Source organism: Oncorhynchus mykiss, chromosome 6 (assembly GCF_013265735.2).
Source record: "Oncorhynchus mykiss isolate Arlee chromosome 6, USDA_OmykA_1.1, whole genome shotgun sequence".
Classification (NCBI taxonomy): domain Eukaryota; kingdom Metazoa; phylum Chordata; class Actinopteri; order Salmoniformes; family Salmonidae; genus Oncorhynchus; species Oncorhynchus mykiss.
The window spans coordinates 35,019,745-35,039,263 of record NC_048570.1 but is presented as its reverse complement, the minus strand read 5'-3'; the positions used below and the strand labels follow the sequence as shown (position 1 = coordinate 35,039,263).

The following is a 19,519-nucleotide window of genomic DNA, read 5'->3' as shown; positions in this document are numbered from 1 at the left end:
AGAGAACAAATGCCTACCCTCCATCCTCCTCCTCATCCCTCCATCCCTAACACATGATATTAGTGCTGTGAGATGGTCTCTCCACAAGAGATTAACCAGGTTAAAACTCCCAGGCAGCTCTCTGGTGGGGCCGCTCTCCCAACTCTGGGGTCTGCACTATCATTTGCAGGAAAATGTCTTCAGTAATGAAGACTCCAGGCCCATAAATCCTACTGGCCTCACCTTCCTTTCCTCGCCTTCCAACTCCATTGAACAGCTAGTAAAAATTCCCTTTAAAAAATTCATAGAGCAATTTTACCTCAAATCCCTCCCCGCAAGCACAATTATGGAACTTTCATCTCAATTGATTTATGTGCTGGGCAGGGGAAGAAAAAACAGGCTGTAAATCATTGTTTTTAAAGGGAAGGAGTGCTTAGGCCTTTAACAACCAGGCAGGCAGGCAGGCAGGAAGGCAGGCAGGCAGGCAGGCAGGAAGGCAGGAAGGCAGGAAGGCAGGCAGGCAGGCAGGCAGGCAGGCAGGCAGGCTGCGTGTTACAGTGGGAGGAGAGAAGAGTGGGAGGAGATGCAAGGGAAGGAGGAGGGAGGATGGGGAAGACAGGGGGGTATGGGAGTGTAATGGAGAGGGAGCGAAGGGAGAGGGGGGAGGATGGGGAAGACAGGGGGGTATGGGAGCGTAATGGAGAGAAGGGAAGGGAGAGGGGGGAGGATGGGGAAGACAGGGGGGTATGGGAGCATAATGGAGAGGGAGCGAAGGGAGAGGGGGAGGATGGGGAAGACAGGGGGGTATGGGAGTGTAATGGAGAGGGAGGGAAGGGAGAGGGGGGAGGATGGGGAAGACAGGGGGTATGGGAGCGTAATGGAGAGGGAGGGAAGGGAGAGGGGGGAGGATGGGGAAGACAGGGGGGTATGGGAGCGTAATGGAGAGGAGGGAAGGGAGAGGGGGGAGGATGGGGAAGACAGGGGGTATGGGAGTGTAATGGAGAGGGAGGGAAGGGAGAGGGGGGAGGATGGGGAAGACAGGGGGTATGGGAGCGTAATGGAGAGGAGGGAAGGGAGAGGGGGGAGGATGGGGAAGACAGGGGGGTATGGGAGCGTAATGGAGAGGGAGCGAAGGGAGAGGGGGGAGGATGGGGAAGACAGGGGGGTATGGGAGCGTAATGGAGAGGGAGCGAAGGGAGAGGGGGGAGGATGGGGAAGACAGGGGGTATGGGAGTGTAATGGAGAGGGAGGGAAGGGAGAGGGGGGAGGATGGGGAAGACAGGGGGGTATGGGAGCGTAATGGAGAGGAGGGAAGGGAGAGGGGGGAGGATGGGGAAGACATGGGGGTATGGGAGTGTAATGGAGAGGGAGGGAAGGGAGAGGGGGGAGGATGGGGAAGACAGGGGGTATGGGAGTGTAATGGAGAGGGAGGGAAGGGAGAGGGGGGAGGATGGGGAAGACAGGGGGGTATGGGAGCGTAATGGAGAGGAGGGAAGGGAGAGGGGGGAGGATGGGGAAGACAGGGGGGTATGGGAGCGTAATGGAGAGGAGGGAAGCTATTCCACTTGATTAATAACACTAATCAAATTATACAGTGTTCCACTGTGCCCTGAAATCTGGGGCCATAATGTGTTCTAATGGCGAGGTTCATGGAGCTAAACTTCAGGAGGGAAACACCTTGCCATCGCATCTGACTGCTGCACATCTTAATGAAGGCAGTAAAAAACCCATTTCCAGCAGCCATGCCCGCAATGGAAGAAGAGGTTGTACTGTAGTACTGCGCCCTGGCTCCACATACTGTAGCAAAAATGGAAGACTCTAACAAAAGACTGAGCAAGAGAGAGAGAGGTGTGTGTGTGTGTGTGTGTGGGGGGGGGGGGGGGGGGGGGGGGGTTAAGAATATGGGGGCAATGAGAGACAACTACCTGAGGGGATTTAAAAGATAGAGCCGCACCAGAAATAAGTGGATGTGGTGGCAGAGGAATTGGTGGTCCTTCTAAGTGATTTATTTTGGGCGAAAAGTCCGCCTTTGACACGCACAATCTCCTGCCTGCTTAGGGATAAGCCGGCCTGCTTTTGCTACGACTGTTATCCTTAAAGGGTCTGACAACAGCCACATTTCATTACTATTTTACGACCGATGTGCCTAACCACCGCCTCGCTCTTCTCATCAACACACACCCTGTCCGTACAGCTCCTGGTAACTCCTGCTTCTTCTCGGCAGTACAGAAGCAACAGCCATTGGTCAACTGGACTAAAAGATGGGCTGGATGCTGGATAGTGCAGGCGGGAGGTGGGGGGAGAGATAGTTACTTAACAGTGATAGAACAAAGGAATAGGGCCAAGGCCTTGGCTGTCTTCTAACCTCTGAATCTACTCGTAAGCTGAGTGGAACACAGCAACTCTGCTGTGCGTGGTTTCATTTATCCTGTCGCTAGACACGTAGTCAGAAAAAAAGAGAAACACGACGGTTCGGATTAAATCAGGTAAATTACACACGATGAAAACAATCAGATCCGCTGTAATGTCTCAATAAAAGCAAACATTATTTTAGTCTTTAGGCGGATTTCATGTGGGAAATAAAACTAACAAACCTGAGAAAACACAGATTGTTACTGTTATTATTATCATAATTACATCTCGTGTGTTTTTTTTTGTACGTGCAAGCAGGCAGCCTCAATCAGGATGAAATGCCGTTTTAATTTGACGGAGCTTCCTGTTTTGACTGACTTTGTTTCTGTTTCCACACAAACAGTTTGGCTGTCGCTGTGCAGAAAACTCAATCAGGCCGAATTACATGTCTATCAGATCAAAATGTAATTGATTTGAAAGGCGACATGATATATAACTACATGACAGTGAAGGCACAGTGGGAGTCTCCGTAGGGATCAGCCTATGGGGAACTAATTAACGCTAGCTAGGTTCTGAATTATTGAGTACTAAACTAAAGCAGTGGCATTGAGGAATAGGAATCCACCATAACAACTTCTTAAGTGTTTGTCTCAACTTACAGCGGGGCAACCCAAGACGTCTGTGGGCCCGCCCGCACATCAATATTACAGTGAGTGATGTTGTAATGGTCCATAATTGAAAGGGTTCATAAAGGTGGGGTCAGGTCAGAGCGTACATTAAAGTCATCCTATCTCTCTCTCTCTCTGTAACGCTTCAGACACATCATCCTCTCTCTCTCTCTCTGTAACGCTTCAGACATATCATCCTATCTCTCTCTCTCTCTGTAACGCTTCAGACACATCATCCTATCTCTCTCTCTCTCTCTGTAACGCTTCAGACACATCATCCTATCTCTCTCTCTCTCTCTCTGTAACGCTTCAGACACATCTCTCTCTCTCTCTCTGTAACACTTCAGACACATCATCCTATCTCTCTCTCTCTCTCACTCTCTCTGTAACACTTCAGACACTTCATCCTATCTCTCTCTCTCTCTCTCTCTCTCTCTCTTTCTCTCTCTGTACCGCTTCAGACACATCATCCTATCTCTCTCTGTAACACTTCAGACACAACATCCTATCTCTCTCTCTCTCTCTCTGTAACACTTCAGACACATCATCCTATCTCTCTCTCTCTCTCTCTGTAACACTTCAGACACAACATCCTATCTCTCTCTCTCTCTGTAACGCTTCAGAAACATCATCCCATCTCTCTCTCTCTCTGTAACGCTCAGACACATCATCCTATCTCTCTCTCTCTCTCTCTCTCTCTGTAATGCTCAGACACATCCTATCTCTCTCTCTCTCTCTCTGTAACACTTCAGACACATCATCCTCTCTCTCTCTCTCTCTCTCTCTCTCTGTAACCATTCAGACACATCATCCTATCTCTCTCTCTCTGTAATGCTTCAGACACATCATCCTATTTCTCTCTCTCTCTCTCTGTAACACTTCAGACACATCATCCTATCTCTCTCTCTCTCTGTAACACTTCAGACACATCATCCTATTTCTCTCTCTCTCTGTAACACTTCAGGCACATCATCCTATGTCTCTCTCTCTGTAATGCTCAGACACATCATCCTATCTCTCTCTCTCTCTCTATGTAACACTTCGGACACATCATCCTCTCTCTCTCTCTCTCTCTCTCGCTCTGTAACCGTTCAGACTCATCATCCTATCTCTCTCTCTCTGTAACCCTTCAGACACATCATCCTATCTCTCTCTCTCTGTAACCCTTCAGACTCATCATCCTATCTCTCTCTCTCTGTAACTCTTCAGACATATCATCCTATCTCTCTCTCTCTGTAACTCTTCAGACTCATCAACCTATCTCTCTCTCTCTGTAACCCTTCAGACACATCATCCTATCTCTCTCTCTCTCTCTGTAACCCTTCAGACTCATCATCCTATCTCTCTCTCTCTCTCTGTAACCCTTCAGACTCATCATCCTATCTCTCTCTCTCTCTGTAACCCTTCAGACACATCATTCTATCTCTCTCTCTCTCTGTAACCCTTCAGACACATCATCCTATCTCTCTCTCTCTGTGTAACACTTCAGACACATCATCCTCTCTCTCTCTCTCGCTGTAACCTTTCAGACACATCATCCTATCTCTCTCTCTCTCTCTGTAAACCTTCAGACTCATCATCCTATCGCTCTCTCTCTGTAACTCTTCAGACATATCATCCTATCTCTCTCTCTCTCTGTAATGCTTCAGACACATCATCCTATCTCTCTCTCTATAACACTTAAGCCACATCATCCTATCTCTCTCTCTCTCTCTGTAACGCTTCAGACACATCATCCTATCGCTCTCTCTCTGTAACTCTTCAGACTAATCATCCTATCTCTCTCTCTCTCTGTAACGCGTCAGACTCATCATCCTATCTCTCTCTCTCTCTCTCTCTCTCGCTCTGTATCACTTCAGACACATCATCCTATCTCTCTCTCTCTCTCTCTGTAACGCTTCAGACACATCTCTCTCTCTCTCTCTGTAACACTTCAGACACATCATCCTATCTCTCTCTCTCTCTCACTCTCTCTGTAACACTTCAGACACTTCATCCTATCTCTCTCTCTCTCTCTCTCTCTCTCTTTCTCTCTCTGTACCGCTTCAGACACATCATCCTATCTCTCTCTGTAACACTTCAGACACAACATCCTATCTCTCTCTCTCTCTCTCTGTAACACTTCAGACACATCATCCTATCTCTCTCTCTCTCTCTCTGTAACACTTCAGACACAACATCCTATCTCTCTCTCTCTCTGTAACGCTTCAGAAACATCATCCCATCTCTCTCTCTCTCTGTAACGCTCAGACACATCATCCTATCTCTCTCTCTCTCTCTCTCTCTGTAATGCTCAGACACATCCTATCTCTCTCTCTCTCTCTCTGTAACACTTCAGACACATCATCCTCTCTCTCTCTCTCTCTCTCTCTCTGTAACCATTCAGACACATCATCCTATCTCTCTCTCTCTGTAATGCTTCAGACACATCATCCTATTTCTCTCTCTCTCTCTCTGTAACACTTCAGACACATCATCCTATCTCTCTCTCTCTCTGTAACACTTCAGACACATCATCCTATTTCTCTCTCTCTCTGTAACACTTCAGGCACATCATCCTATGTCTCTCTCTCTGTAATGCTCAGACACATCATCCTATCTCTCTCTCTCTCTCTATGTAACACTTCGGACACATCATCCTCTCTCTCTCTCTCTCTCTCTCTCTCTCTCTCTCTGTAACCGTTCAGACTCATCATCCTATCTCTCTCTCTCTGTAACCCTTCAGACACATCATCCTATCTCTCTCTCTCTGTAACCCTTCAGACTCATCATCCTATCTCTCTCTCTCTGTAACTCTTCAGACATATCATCCTATCTCTCTCTCTCTGTAACTCTTCAGACTCATCAACCTATCTCTCTCTCTCTGTAACCCTTCAGACACATCATCCTATCTCTCTCTCTCTCTCTGTAACCCTTCAGACTCATCATCCTATCTCTCTCTCTCTCTCTGTAACCCTTCAGACTCATCATCCTATCTCTCTCTCTCTCTGTAACCCTTCAGACACATCATTCTATCTCTCTCTCTCTCTGTAACCCTTCAGACACATCATCCTATCTCTCTCTCTCTGTGTAACACTTCAGACACATCATCCTCTCTCTCTCTCTCGCTGTAACCTTTCAGACACATCATCCTATCTCTCTCTCTCTCTCTGTAAACCTTCAGACTCATCATCCTATCGCTCTCTCTCTGTAACTCTTCAGACATATCATCCTATCTCTCTCTCTCTCTGTAATGCTTCAGACACATCATCCTATCTCTCTCTCTATAACACTTAAGCCACATCATCCTATCTCTCTCTCTCTCTCTGTAACGCTTCAGACACATCATCCTATCGCTCTCTCTCTGTAACTCTTCAGACTAATCATCCTATCTCTCTCTCTCTCTGTAACGCGTCAGACTCATCATCCTATCTCTCTCTCTCTCTCTCTCTCGCTCTGTATCACTTCAGACACATCATCCTATCTCTCTCTCTCTGTAACCCTTCAGACTCATCATCCTATCTCTCTCTCGCTCTGTAACACTTCAGACACATCATCCTATCTCTCTCTCTCTCTGTAACCCTTCAGACTCATCATCCTATCTCTCTCTCTCTGTAACTCTTCAGACATATCATCCTATCTCTCTCTCTCTGTAACTCTTCAGACTCATCAACCTATCTCTCTCTCTCTCTCTGTAACCCTTCAGGCACATCATCCTATCTCTCTCTCTCTCTCTGTAACCCTTCAGACTCATCATCCTATCTCTCTCTCTCTCTCTGTAACCCTTCAGACTCATCATCCTATCTCTCTCTCTCTCTCTGTAACCCTTCAGACACATCATCCTATCTCTCTCTCTCTCTGTGTAACGCTTCAGACACATCATCCTCTCTCTCTCTCTCTCTCTCTCTGTAACCCTTCAGACACATCATCCTATCTCTCTCTCTCTCTCTCTGTAAACCTTCAGACTCATCATCCTATCGCTCTCTCTCTGTAACTCTTCAGACATATCATCCTATCTCTCTCTCTCTCTGTAATGCTTCAGACACATCATCCTATCTCTCTCTCTATAACACTTAAGCAACATCATCCTATCTCTCTCTCTCTCTGTAACGCTTCAGACACATCATCCTATTGCTCTCTCTCTGTAACTCTTCAGACTAATCATCCTATCTCTCTCTCTCTCTGTAACGCTTCAGACTCATCATCCTATCTCTCTCTCTCTCTCTCTCTCTCTCTCTTGCTCTGTATCACTTCAGACACATCATCCTATCTCTCTCTCTCTGTAACCCTTCAGACTCATCATCCTATCTCTCTCTCGCTCTGTAACACTTCAGACACATCATCCTATCTCTCTCTCTCTCTGTAACGCTTCAGACTCATCATCCTATCTCTCTCTCTCTCTCTCTTTCTCTCTCTCTCGCTCTGTAACTCTTCAGACTCATCATCCTATCTCTCTCTCTCTCTCTCTCGCTCTGTAACACTTCAGACACATCATCCTATCTCTCTCTCTCTGTAACGCTTCAGACTCATCATCCTATCTCTCTCTCTCTCTCTCTCTCGCTCTGTAACACTTCAGACACATCATCCTATCTCTCTCTCTCTCTGTAACCCTTCAGACACATCATCCTATCTCTCTCTCTCTCTCTCTGTAACCCTTCAGACTCATCATCCTATCTCTCTCTCTCTCTGTAACTCTTCAGACATATCATCCTATCTCTCTCTCTCTCTCTGTAACACTTCAGACTCATCATCCTATCTCTCTCTCTCTCTCTCTCTCTGTAACACTTCAGACACATCATCCTATCTCTCTCTCTCTCTCTGTAACGCTTCAGACACATCATCCTATCGCTCTCTCTCTCTGTAACCCTTCAGACTCATCATCCTCTCTCTCTCTCTCTGTAACTCTTCAGACATATCATCCTATCTCTCTCTCTCTCTCTGTAAACCTTCAGACTCATCATCCTATCTCTCTCTCTCTGTAACCCTTCAGACACATCATCCTATCTCTCTCTCTCTCTCTGTAACCCTTCAGACACATCATCCTATCTCTCTCTCTCTCTCTGTAACACTTCAGACTCATCATCCTATCTCTCTCTCTCTCTCTCTCTCTGTAACGCTTCAGACTCATCATCCTATCTCTCTCTCTCTGTAACCCTTCAGACTCATCATCCTCTCTCTCTCTCTCTCTCTGTGTAACGCTTCAGACACATCATCACTCTCTCTCTCTCTTTGTAAAGCGTCAGACACATCATCCTATCTCTCTCTCTCTCTATAACTCTTCAGACACATCATCCTATCTATCTCTCTCTGTAACGCTTCAGACACATCATCCTATCTCTCTCTCTCTGTAACTCTTCAGACACATCATCCTATCTCTCTCTCTAACACTTCAGACACACACTCAATACCACTCAATACTTGGACATAAAGTGCCTTCTGAAATGCTACTCATGTGCAGTGATGACACATCCTATCTCTATGTTGTTTTAGTAGTCAAACCACCACTGAGACAGGAGTGAAAAGGTTAGCAGTTAGCTAGCATTAGATCCCAGTGCAGCACACCACATACTGTGCCTAGTATGAGAGCTTTATCCCTGTCTCTGTATGCGCTAGTACTAAAGTAGACACAAAGAGCTAAAATGAGACAGTAGCAGGCATTCTCTGCTCTGGGGGACCCAGTATGCTCTCTCTCTTTCCCTCTCTCTCTCTGAAACCCAGCATGTCACCCTGACCCTGAAACCCACAGGGCCTCCCTGAACCTTAAGCTTGCAGCAGGGGCCCTGTGGTGAAGATAAAGATATAAGCCAGCACAGCGCTGTACGGCGCGGCGTGGTGGGGCCTCCACATCCCTGAGGTGCCCAGTGGCTGTCTACTCCCCCTGAGAGACTGGAAGAGCCATACTCACTCTCTCTCTCTCTCTCTCTCTCTCTCTCTCTCTCTCTCTCTCTCTCTCTCTCTCTCTCTCTCTCTCTCTCTCTCTCTCTCTCTCTCTCTCTCTCTCTCTCTCTCTCTCTCTCTCTCTCTCTCTCTCTCTCTCTCTCTCTCTCTCTCTCTCTCTCTCTCTCTCTCTCTCTCTCTCTCTCTCTCTCTCTCTCTCTCTCTCTCTCTCTTCCCCCTTCTGCTAGCTTAACCAGAAAATGAGAACTCAATTAATTTCGGGGAAATGAGGGCGAAGGAGGAGGCGGCCCTGGAGCCCTGAGAGACAGAGTGAAAGAGAGTGAGACAGAGAGCGACAGAGAGAGAGAGAGAGGGGGGGGCAAGAGAGAGAGAGAGAGAGAGAGAGAGAGAGGGAGAGAGCGAGAGCGAGAGAGCACAGTGGAGCTCCCTGTCGATTCTGTGGCCTGGTTAAGGCAAACACAGGCAGAGCTGTGACTGGGTGCATAGGGGAGCAGAGGAGTGAGGTACATAGGGGAGCAGAGGAGTGAGGTGTGCATAGGGGAGCAGAGGAGTGAGGTAATAGGGGAGCAGAGGAGTGAGATGCATAAGGGAGCAGAGGAGTGAGGTACATAGGGGAGCAGAGGAGTGAGGTGTGCATAGGGGAGCAGAGGAGTGAGGTACATAGGGGAGCAGAGGAGTGAGATGCATAGGGGAGCAGAGGAGTGAGGTGCATAGGGGAGCAGAGGAGTGAGGTGCATAGGGGAGCAGAGGAGTGAGGTGCATAGGGGAGCAGAGGAGTGAGGTGCATAGGGGAGCAGAGGAGTGAGGTGCATATGGGAGCAGAGGAGTGAGGTGCATAGGGGAGCAGAGGAGTGAGGTGCATAGGGGAGCAGAGGAGTGAGGTGCATAGGGGAGCAGAGGAGTGAGGTGCATAGGGGAGCAGAGGAGTGAGGTACATAGGGGAGCAGAGGAGTGAGGTGTGCATAGGGGAGCAGAGGAGTGAGGTACATAGGGGAGCAGAGGAGTGAGGTGCATAGGGGAGCAGAGGAGTGAGGTGCATAGGGGAGCAGAGGAGTGAGGTGCATAGGGGAGCAGAGGAGTGAGGTGCATAGGGGAGCAGAGGAGTGAGGTGCATAGGGGAGCAGAGGAGTGAGGTGCATAGGGGAGCAGAGGAGTGAGGTGCATATGGGAGCAGAGGAGTGAGGTGCATAGGGGAGCAGAGGAGTGAGGTACATAGGGGAGCAGAGGAGTGAGGTGCATAGGGGAGCAGAGGAGTGAGGTACATAGGGGAGCAGAGGAGTGAGGTGCATAGGGGAGCAGAGGAGTGAGGTGCATAGGGGAGCAGAGGAGTGAGGTACATAGGGGAGCAGAGGAGTGAGGTGCATAGGGGAGCAGAGGAGTGAGGTGCATAGGGGAGCAGAGGAGTGAGGTGCATAGGGGAGCAGAGGAGTGAGGTGCATAGGGGAGCAGAGGAGTGAGGTGTGCATTAAGTCTTTATTAAGTTAATCTTGTCTACAGTTCAAATATGGCTGATGAAAGTCCTTCATTAAAGAGCCAAGCGGAGCGAAGGGGGGCTATGTACACGAACCAGTCACAATGGGACAGACAGACAGACAGACAGACTGGCAGGCAGGTAGAGGCAGAGAGAAAGAGAGAGAGAGTGAGAGAGAAGGCGGAGCATGAACTCAAAGCCCTGAGATGTAATTAAAACAAAGCTGACACTCAATACCACTCAATACTTGGCCATAAAGTGCCTTCAGAAAGTATTCACACCCCTTGACTTTAATCATTTCAGGAAACTAGGCGCACGTCACTACTTCACAGGAGAGGCAGTTTTATGGCAGAAATGCATTCTGGAGCATGTGAACTTTCATGTGCCTTAATAACACACGTGTATGCCATCTGCAAATATGAATACAATTGTTAAAATATGAGCCTAGTTGGTTTAGCCACGGAAAAAAACAGGAACCTTCCCACTAGCCATGATTGGCTGAGATAATGAATGGGCTGGACATGCCGAGAGACGAATTTGGATTGGTCTGCCATGTAGCATGCTTCTGGCTATAACCTGAGCTTAGTATGTGTAGATCATCCTTTTTACTGTCATTTTAAAAAAAGGTATCATGAAGAACGGCAAAAGTGTTACAAAATGGGATAAAAATGTATTTAATTGTCATTTGTCGTCAACTATCTACACAAAATACCATGTAATGTCAAAGTGGAGGAAACATTTGAAAATGCGTATACAATTCATGAAAATAAAACACTAATATATCTTGATTAGATAAGTATTCAACCCCCTGAGTCAATACATGTTAGAATCACTTTTGGCAGCAATTACAGTTGAGGCTTTCTGGGTAAGTCTCCAAGCGCTTTGCACACCTGAATTGTATCATATTTGCATATATTTATTTTTTACTCTTCAATCTCTGTCAAGTTCTTTGCTGATCATTGCTAGACAGCCATTTTCAAGTCTTGCCATATTTAAGTCAAAACTGTAACTAGGCCACTCAGGAACATTCAATGTCATCTTGGTAAGCAACTCCAGTGTATATTTGGCCTTGTGTTTAGGTAATTTTTGAATGTTTTATTTTATTTCACCTTTATTTAACCAGGTAGGCTAGTTGAGAACTAGTTCTCATTTGCAACTGCGACCTGGCCAAGATAAAGCATAGCAATTCGACACATACAACAACAAAGAGTTACACATGGAGTAAACAAAATATACAGTCAATAATACAGTAGAAAAAAATATGACAAAATAAGTCTATATACATTGAGTGCAAATTAGGTAAGATAAGGGAGTTAAGGCAATAAATAAGCCATGGTGGTGAAGTAATTACAATATAGCAATTAAACAATGGAATGGTAGATGTGTAGAAGATGAATGTGCAAGTAGAGGTACTGGGGTGCAAAGGAGCAAGATAAATAAATAAATACAGTATGGGGATGGGGTAGATAGATGGGCTGTTTACAGATGGGCTATGTACAGGTGCAGTGATCTGTGAGCTGCTCTGACAGCTGCAGCTCCAGCTTCAGAGATTTTTGTTCGTTCCAGTCATTGGCAGCAGAGAACTGGAAGGAAAGGCGACCAAAGGAGGAATTGGCTTTGGGGTTGACCAGTGAGATATACCTGCTGGAGCGTGTGCTATGAGTGGGTGCTGCTATGGTGACCAGTGAGCTGAGATAAGGCGGGGCTTTACCTAGCAGAGACTTGTAAATAACCTGTAGCCAGTGGGTTTGGCGGCTATTGGAGGCTATTTTATAGACGACATCGCCGAAGTCGAGGATCAGTAGGGTGGTCAGTTTTACGAGGGTATGTTTGGCAGCATGAGTGAAAGATGCTTTGTTGCGATATAGGAAGCCAATTCTAGATTTCATTTTGGATTGGAGATGCTTAATGTGAGTCTGGAAGGAGAGTTTACAGTCTAACCAGACACCTAGGTATTTGTAGTTGTCCATGTATTCTAAGTCAGAGTCGTCCAGAGTAGTGATGCTGGACGGGCGGGTAGGTGCGGGCAGTGATCGATTGAATAACATGCATTTAGTTTTACTTGCATTTAAGAGCAGTTCGAGGCCACGGAAGGAGAGTTGTATGGCATTGAAGCTCGTCTGGAGTTTAGTTAACCCACTGTCCAAAGAGGGGGCAGAAGTTTACAGAATGGTGTCATCTGCGTAGAGGTGGATCAGAGAATAACCAGCAGCAAGAGCGACATCATTGATGTATACAGAGAAGAGAGTCGGCCTGAGAATTGAACCCTGTGGCACCGCCATAGAGACTGCCAGAGGTCCGAACAACAGGCCTCCGATTTGACACACTGAACTCTATCAGAGAAGTAGTTGGTAAACCAGGCGAGGCAATCATTTGAGAAACCAAGGCTGTCGAGTCTGCCAATAAGAATGTGGTGATTGACAGAGTCAAATGTCTTGGCCAGGTCGATGAATACGGCTGCACAGTATTGTCTCTTATCGATGGCGGTTATGATATCGTTTAGGACCTTGAGCATGGCTGAGGTGCACCCATGACCAGCTCTGAAACCAGATTGCATAGCGGAGAAGGTATGGGCAGGGAAGTTAGCAGAAGGCCCTTTGGGGGACATCGCGATGGAGGTAAGTCTGTTTTTGACTCCTCGTGCGGTGATGTTGATAGACCAGTCGTGGATTAGTAGGGTTCCAAGTAGCTCTAGATAGCTAGCAGGCCGCGGTTAGCAGAATGGGCCTTCAGCGGACGTCGCGCCTGAGGGGCCTGTTGGAATCCTCGGGCAGATTATGACGGTATTCCAGTCATAGAGGATCAGCGGGGTTCCGTGCCCAGTACCGGCAGTAGAAGGGGTCCGGATATTGTAGCCCAGGAGTGGGCTTCGGTGGTAGCCCAGGAGCCCTATCCGGGCTAGCTTCAGGCTAATTGGTGCTTGCTCCGGGATGGAAACGCTAGCCAGGAGGAGTCACCCGGGATTGCGGTTAGCTAGTTGCGAAGATCCAGATGAAAAGGTTCAGAGTTTGCGGTAGGAATCCGGGGATATGGAGAGACAAATACGTCCGTTATGCTCTGGTTTGAGTCACGTTGTGCGAACTGTCGAGAGCTTTCCGAGCTAATGGTTAGCTGATGACTGCTAGCAGTGGTTTGCTGACTGATAGCTGGTAGGTCGTTAGCTTCAGTTGAGGGATTCCAGATCCGAAGTAAATAGAAATACTTTGAAAAAAAACAGATCCACGCCACATTGGGTGAGGCGGGTTGCAGGAGAGTATTTAGAAGTTGAGGTTTAGGAAAACATTTTAAAAAGATATGCGAAGAAAAATATATAAAAAGATATACACAAGGGACACGACAGGACAAAGACGTCTGACTGCTACGCCATCTTGGAAACCTGCTGTGGGTGATTTTTTAAATATTCTGTACAGGCTTCCTTTGTTTTTTTACTCAGTCAATTAGATTAGAAATGTGAAATAACTACAATGTTGTTGATCCCTACTCGTTTATCCTATCACAGCCAGCGGAAGGTAGCCTAGTGGTTAGAGTGTTGGGCCAGTAACCAAAAGGTTGCAAGATAAAATCCCTGAGCTGACAAGGTAAAAATCTGTCATTCTGCCCCTGAACAGGGCAGTCAACCCACTGTTCCTAGGCCGTCATTGTAAATAAGCATTTGCTCTTAACTGACTTGCCTGGTTAAATTAAAAAAACTATGTACAGTTGAAGTTGAAAGTCTACATACACTTTAGCCAAATACATTTGAAACTCGGTTTTTCACAATTCCTGACATTTAATCAGAGTAAAAATTCCCTGTCTTAGCTTAGTTAGGATCACCACTTTATTTTTAGAATGTGAAATGTCAGAATAATAGTAGAGAGAAGGATTTATTTAAGCTTGTATTTCTTTCATCACATTCCCAGTGGGTCAGAAGTTTACATACACTCAATTAGTATTTGGTAGCATTGCCATTAAATAGTTTAACTTGGGTCAAACGTTTTGGGTAGCCTTCCACAAGCTTCCCACAATAAGTTGGGTGAATTTTGGCCCATTCCTCCTTGCTCACACACTGTTTTTCGGTTCTGCAATCAAATGTTCTCCAAATGCTCCAATACCTTGACTTTGTTGTCCTTATGCCATTTTACCACAACTTTGGAAGTGTACTTGGAGTCATTGTCCATTTGGAAGACCCATTTACGACCAAGCTTTAACTTCCTGACTGATGTCTTGAGATGTTGCTTCAATATATCCACATACATTTCCTGTCTCATGATGCCATCTATTTTGTGAAGTGCAGCAGTACCTCCTGCAGCAAAGCATCCCCACAACATGATGCTGCCACCCCCATGCTTCACAGTTGGGATGGTGTTCTTTGGCGTGCAAGCTTCCCCTTTTTTCCTCCAAACATAACAATGGTCATTACGGCCAAACAGTTCTATTTTTGCTTCAACAGACCAGAGGACATTTCTCCAAAATGTGGCCTTTCAGGTTATGTCGATATAGGACCCGTTTTACTGTGGATATTGATACTTTTGTACCTGTTTCCTCCAGCATCTTCACAACATCATTTACTGTTGTTCTGTGATTGATTTGCACTTTTCCCACCAAAGTACGTTCATCTCTAGGAGACAGAACACGTTTCCTTCCTGAGGGGTATGACAGCTGCGTGGTCCCATGGTGTTTATACTTGCGTACTATTGTTTGTACAGATGAACGTGGTACCTTCAGGCGCTTGGAATGCTCTGTAGGATGAACCTGACTTGTGGAGGTCTACAATCCTTTTTCTGAGGTCTTGTCTGATTTCTTTTGATTTTCCCATGATGTCAAGCAAAGAGGCACTGAGTTTGAAGGTAGGCCTTGAAATACATCCCCAGGTACACCTCCAATTGATTCAAATGATGTCAATTAGCCTATCAGAAGCTTCTGAAGCCATGATATAATATTCTGGAATTTTCCAAGCTGTTTAAAGGCACAGTCAACTTAGTGTATGTAAACTTCTGACCCACTGGAATTGTGATACAGTGAATTATAAGTGAAATAATCTGTCTGTAAACAATTGTTGGAAAAATTACTTGTGTCATGCACAAAGTATATGTCCTAACTGACTTGCCAAAACTATAGTTTGTTAACAAGAAATTTGTGGAATGGTTGAAGTACGAGTTTTAATGACTCCAACCTAAGTGTATGTAAACTTCCGACTTCAACTGTAGATGTTTTAAAGTCAACATTGGCCTCATGGTGAAATCCCTGTGTGGGTTCCTTCCTCTCCGACAACTGAGTTAGGCGCCTGATACACCATCCAAAGTGTAATAATAACTTCACCATGCTCAACATGATACTCAAGGTCAGGGGCCCTTCTTTGCGAGGCATTGGAAAATCTCCCTGGTCTTTGTGGCTGAATCTGGGTTTGAAATTCCCTGCTTGACGGAGGGACCTTACAGATAATTGTGTGTGTTGGGTACAGAGATGAGGTAGTCATTCAAAACTCATGTTAAACACCATTGTTGCACACAGAGTGAGTCCATGCAACTTATTATGTGACTTGTTATGTACATTTTCACTCCTGAACTTATTTAGGCTTGCCATAACAAAGGGGTTGAATACTTATTGACTCAAAACATTTGAGCTTTTAATGTTTTATTAATTTGTACAAATTGACATGATGGGGTACTGTGTGTAGGCCAGTGACAAAACAATCTACATGTAATCGATTTTAAATTCAAGCTGTAACACAACTAAATGTGGAAAAAGTCAAGGGGTGTGAATACTTACTGAAGGCACTGTGCATTGCTCAATAATTGGACAATGTGTATCTCTCATGTGGATTTGAGATCTGTTCATACATACCCTCTCTGTGACTGAATGCATTCCAACTGTCAAGGATAATCCAACTACCTAGAGGCACAAAGGCTCATATAATCTAAACAAACAAACAGTATTCTTTCCAAATGCTTTGTTATATAATATGCTGTAGCTTCAGTGCGTAAGAGGTAATCTCCCTATAAGTGATGAGGGTGAAAATGGTTTGTGTGTGTGTGTGTGTGTGCGTGTGCGAGCATGCGTGCATGTGACCCTTAGCTCATAATGACCTCACCTCATGTCTCCCAAACGGGTGCTCGTCTCTTTTTAAAGAAGTGAACTGCAAAGAAGAGACAACAGTCATTAATCGGGATGGGTCTGTCCACCGCCACCCTGCTTGCCTGCTGCTATATTAAGATCTGGTGCACAACCCGCCTGGTGTACATCAGCTCTTTTTCTCCTGGCCTTGCAGAAAGTTAGCCTAGCAGCTGGCAGAGGAGTAGCTGTTGCCAGAGGGTGTCACCAGGTTTGAGGTCACAAAAACACAGTGACACTGAGAGGCAGGAATGTGACAGGATGTTCAATCTTATCGGCCTCCTCCACTTACACTAGGCTATTTGATGGGGGGCCTGTGTGGCTCAGTAGGTAAGTGTGTTGCCCTAGTAATGCCAGTGTCATGGGTTCAATGCCTGTTGGGGTCATATATACAAAAAATGTATGCACTCAGTGTTCTACGCCACTTTGGATAAAAGGTTGGTTAGGCTACGCTACGTTTGCAAACCGCGAACAAGGCTAGACAGCACGAATAACTCCAACTGAACATAAACCTTTTTCTCAGACATTAGGGGATATTTTTATCTATGTGTGCTTTTGTTTTTCAGTTACAGTTTAATATCGAGCCCAGAGGAAAAGAAAGTGAGACACAAATTGACCCATTTTTAAAAAAAGAAGCCCTTGTAAAGATCACACAGCATCTACAGAGGCTTTATAAGCGTAAACCACTTCAGTTCATCAGAGAGACAATCTTTCGGCACTCAGAGGTATTTCCTGACGTACATTACGGCGTCATTGCTTTCTATTACTCCACCTTAAGTTCCCATTTACCCCCACACACCGCTACCCGCCAACCCTGATCCCCCCATCCCACCCCCTAAGGCAAACCTAGTAAAACAGACCAGCCTGACAGATCCAAATGTTCACATGATAAATAACACGTATGCTAAGAGCCAGGGGAGATTGTAGCCAACGTGTTTCCAAGAAAATCAGTCTGCCACCAGCACTTAAAGTGATTGAATAGCCTGTAAACAGAAGCTGCAGGCTTTCTTGTTCCTGTCTGGGAGATACTAATAAGGTTGTGCTTCGAGCAAACTAGCTAAGGAAGGAGGAGAATAAAATAAATAAGTGAAGTTCATGAACTGAGCAGTAACTGCAATAGCTTTAAAAAAAAATACCTCTGAAATCTGCCTTATCCGTGAACTGAAACTGCAGACTGAGAAAAACCACAAGACCAAAGAGCGTCAAGCGTCGAGCCAGTCATAAGATGCCCCGGGTCAATGGATGATAGTGTTCCTCACATTGCCCAAATTAAAATGAGATCTGTCTTTAACAGTCTAATAAAAAGCCATATGAGGATGGTTTCCCTCCCTCTCTCTATTTCACCCTTTCCACTTCTGAAGAGAATAAATTCTCCTTTGTTCACATTTCTTGTAAAGACCTCTTTGCTCTCATGCCAACATCTTCTCCCTATCTGTAAAATCCATCACAGTCAAAGTTCATTTTTTTGGCAGATTAGCCGGGGGAGCCACAGTATATCCAATTGAGAAAGTGTGGAGGTTGCAGATAGGGCTTGTTAATGTCGCAGGCGACATTAGACGTGTGATTTGCGTGAAAATGAATTAAGCACACAATTTAGTCGTTAAGCTGAAAGAAGGCCTTTGTGGTCTCCTCAATGTGTCAGCTGACAGTGATACTGTGTTTAGACTCAGGATATTACACTAATAACAACACCCAAAACAGCACACTACTCTAACATCAGTAGATACCCTGAATACAAGTGAGGTGGGCTTTTAATGATAAGCATGTTGCTTTTTACCACAAGACAGACAGACAGTGGTTAAACAGGTTTGTCATTTAGTGGGAAATGTGTCCGTCGACTATAGAATGTTGTACTTGACAAAGCCTGTCCTAAGTATCTGACAGCAAGTCTATCAAACCTATCAGACATGTGTTAAATACTCAAGTATAGAGACAGGCAAGCAAGCAGGCTCTTTAGCGTCTGTAACCTCAACTGTTGTGTGGTCGAGGTTTTCTGCAGCAAACAGTGCTAACTGTAACAGGATGCGGGGAAGAAATAAAGCGCAAAGTAAAAGTTCAAACCCCTGAATGTAACAGCGGGCTGTTTCACTTATGGTGAGTCATAGTGATACTAGAGTACAACCCATAGGGTATGTGGCATTTGTGAAAAACACAACACGTGAGATATGAGTTGCTAATGTGAGAATTAGTGAGGGTGAGCCAGACTACAGACCAACCTATTAGTAGCATGGACTGCCTCTGCCCTGACCTGCTAGCCTAGTGAAACCAAGATAAGAAACAACAGACAAGCCAGTCATTTAGTTTTGTTTGTCCTCTCTGGCCTCCTTTAGTTCAGTGAAGCCTAAACCACAATTAGGGCCTTAATCCCCAGAAGAGAAGAGGAGATGCTGTTGCAGTAGCAGACTGATAGATAAGGATAAAGCAGCAGGTGAACAGAACCTTTGTGATGGACCAGACCACAGAGGAAACTAGGCCCAGACTTGGCCCTGTGTTACACTGCTAATTTGATGTCCGTTACCCCCACTGACAGCACTCGGCTTCAGAGGCAGGCTGTATCCTCTTACTTCCCTCTGGTCACCTTAGAATAACAAGGTTCGCTGCATCAACCAAATAGATTAAATTGAGCAGAATTGAACCCAGTTAATTGGCTTTGGTTTTTGGCCGCCTGTGGGAGACTCCAGGAATAGATGACAGCCCTGTTGGAGCCAGAGTATCAGTTGACTCTGACTAATTATTCAACAGGTTTGTTGTGATTGGTTGTTGCTAGGGTTCAGGGTTCAGGACAGGGGTGGAGCTACACAGTATTTACTACTTTGATTTAAAAGGGAAGTGGCACTACTACACTACTGTGTTTATGTGGGAAATGTACCAAACCTAAAGTGTGCTGAAACCACATACTACTGTAAATGAGTTTTTCAGTGTGTGGTACAGGCGTATCAGCGGCTATACATCTCCAATTACAGGTTGTATTGAATGTGGTAGAATGGTAAACACCACCACCGACCGTGTTAGGAGAAATCATGCGTGGCTGAGAGGAAGAAGAGTACATAGCAGGACTCCTTTAATAATTGTACCCTCCATT

The 19,519-nt window shown here is 45.7% G+C and overlaps 1 protein-coding gene across 8 annotated transcripts in view; it reads right to left on the bottom strand.

Annotated features, from left to right (window-relative positions):
• Positions 1–19,519, bottom strand: part of LOC110525840 (autism susceptibility gene 2 protein) — a 416,464-nt gene that overhangs the window by 162,185 nt on the left and 234,760 nt on the right. For 6 of the 8 annotated variants that reach the window (XM_036979972.1, XM_036979971.1, XM_036979978.1 and 3 more), the window contains exon 5: positions 16,418–16,462. The exons of the other annotated variants lie outside the window; for them this stretch is intronic. In XM_036979972.1, coding sequence (XP_036835867.1) covers positions 16,418–16,462 — 45 coding nt within the window. The remainder of the gene's footprint in view (positions 1–16,417; positions 16,463–19,519) is intronic. 8 annotated transcript variants of the gene reach the window in all.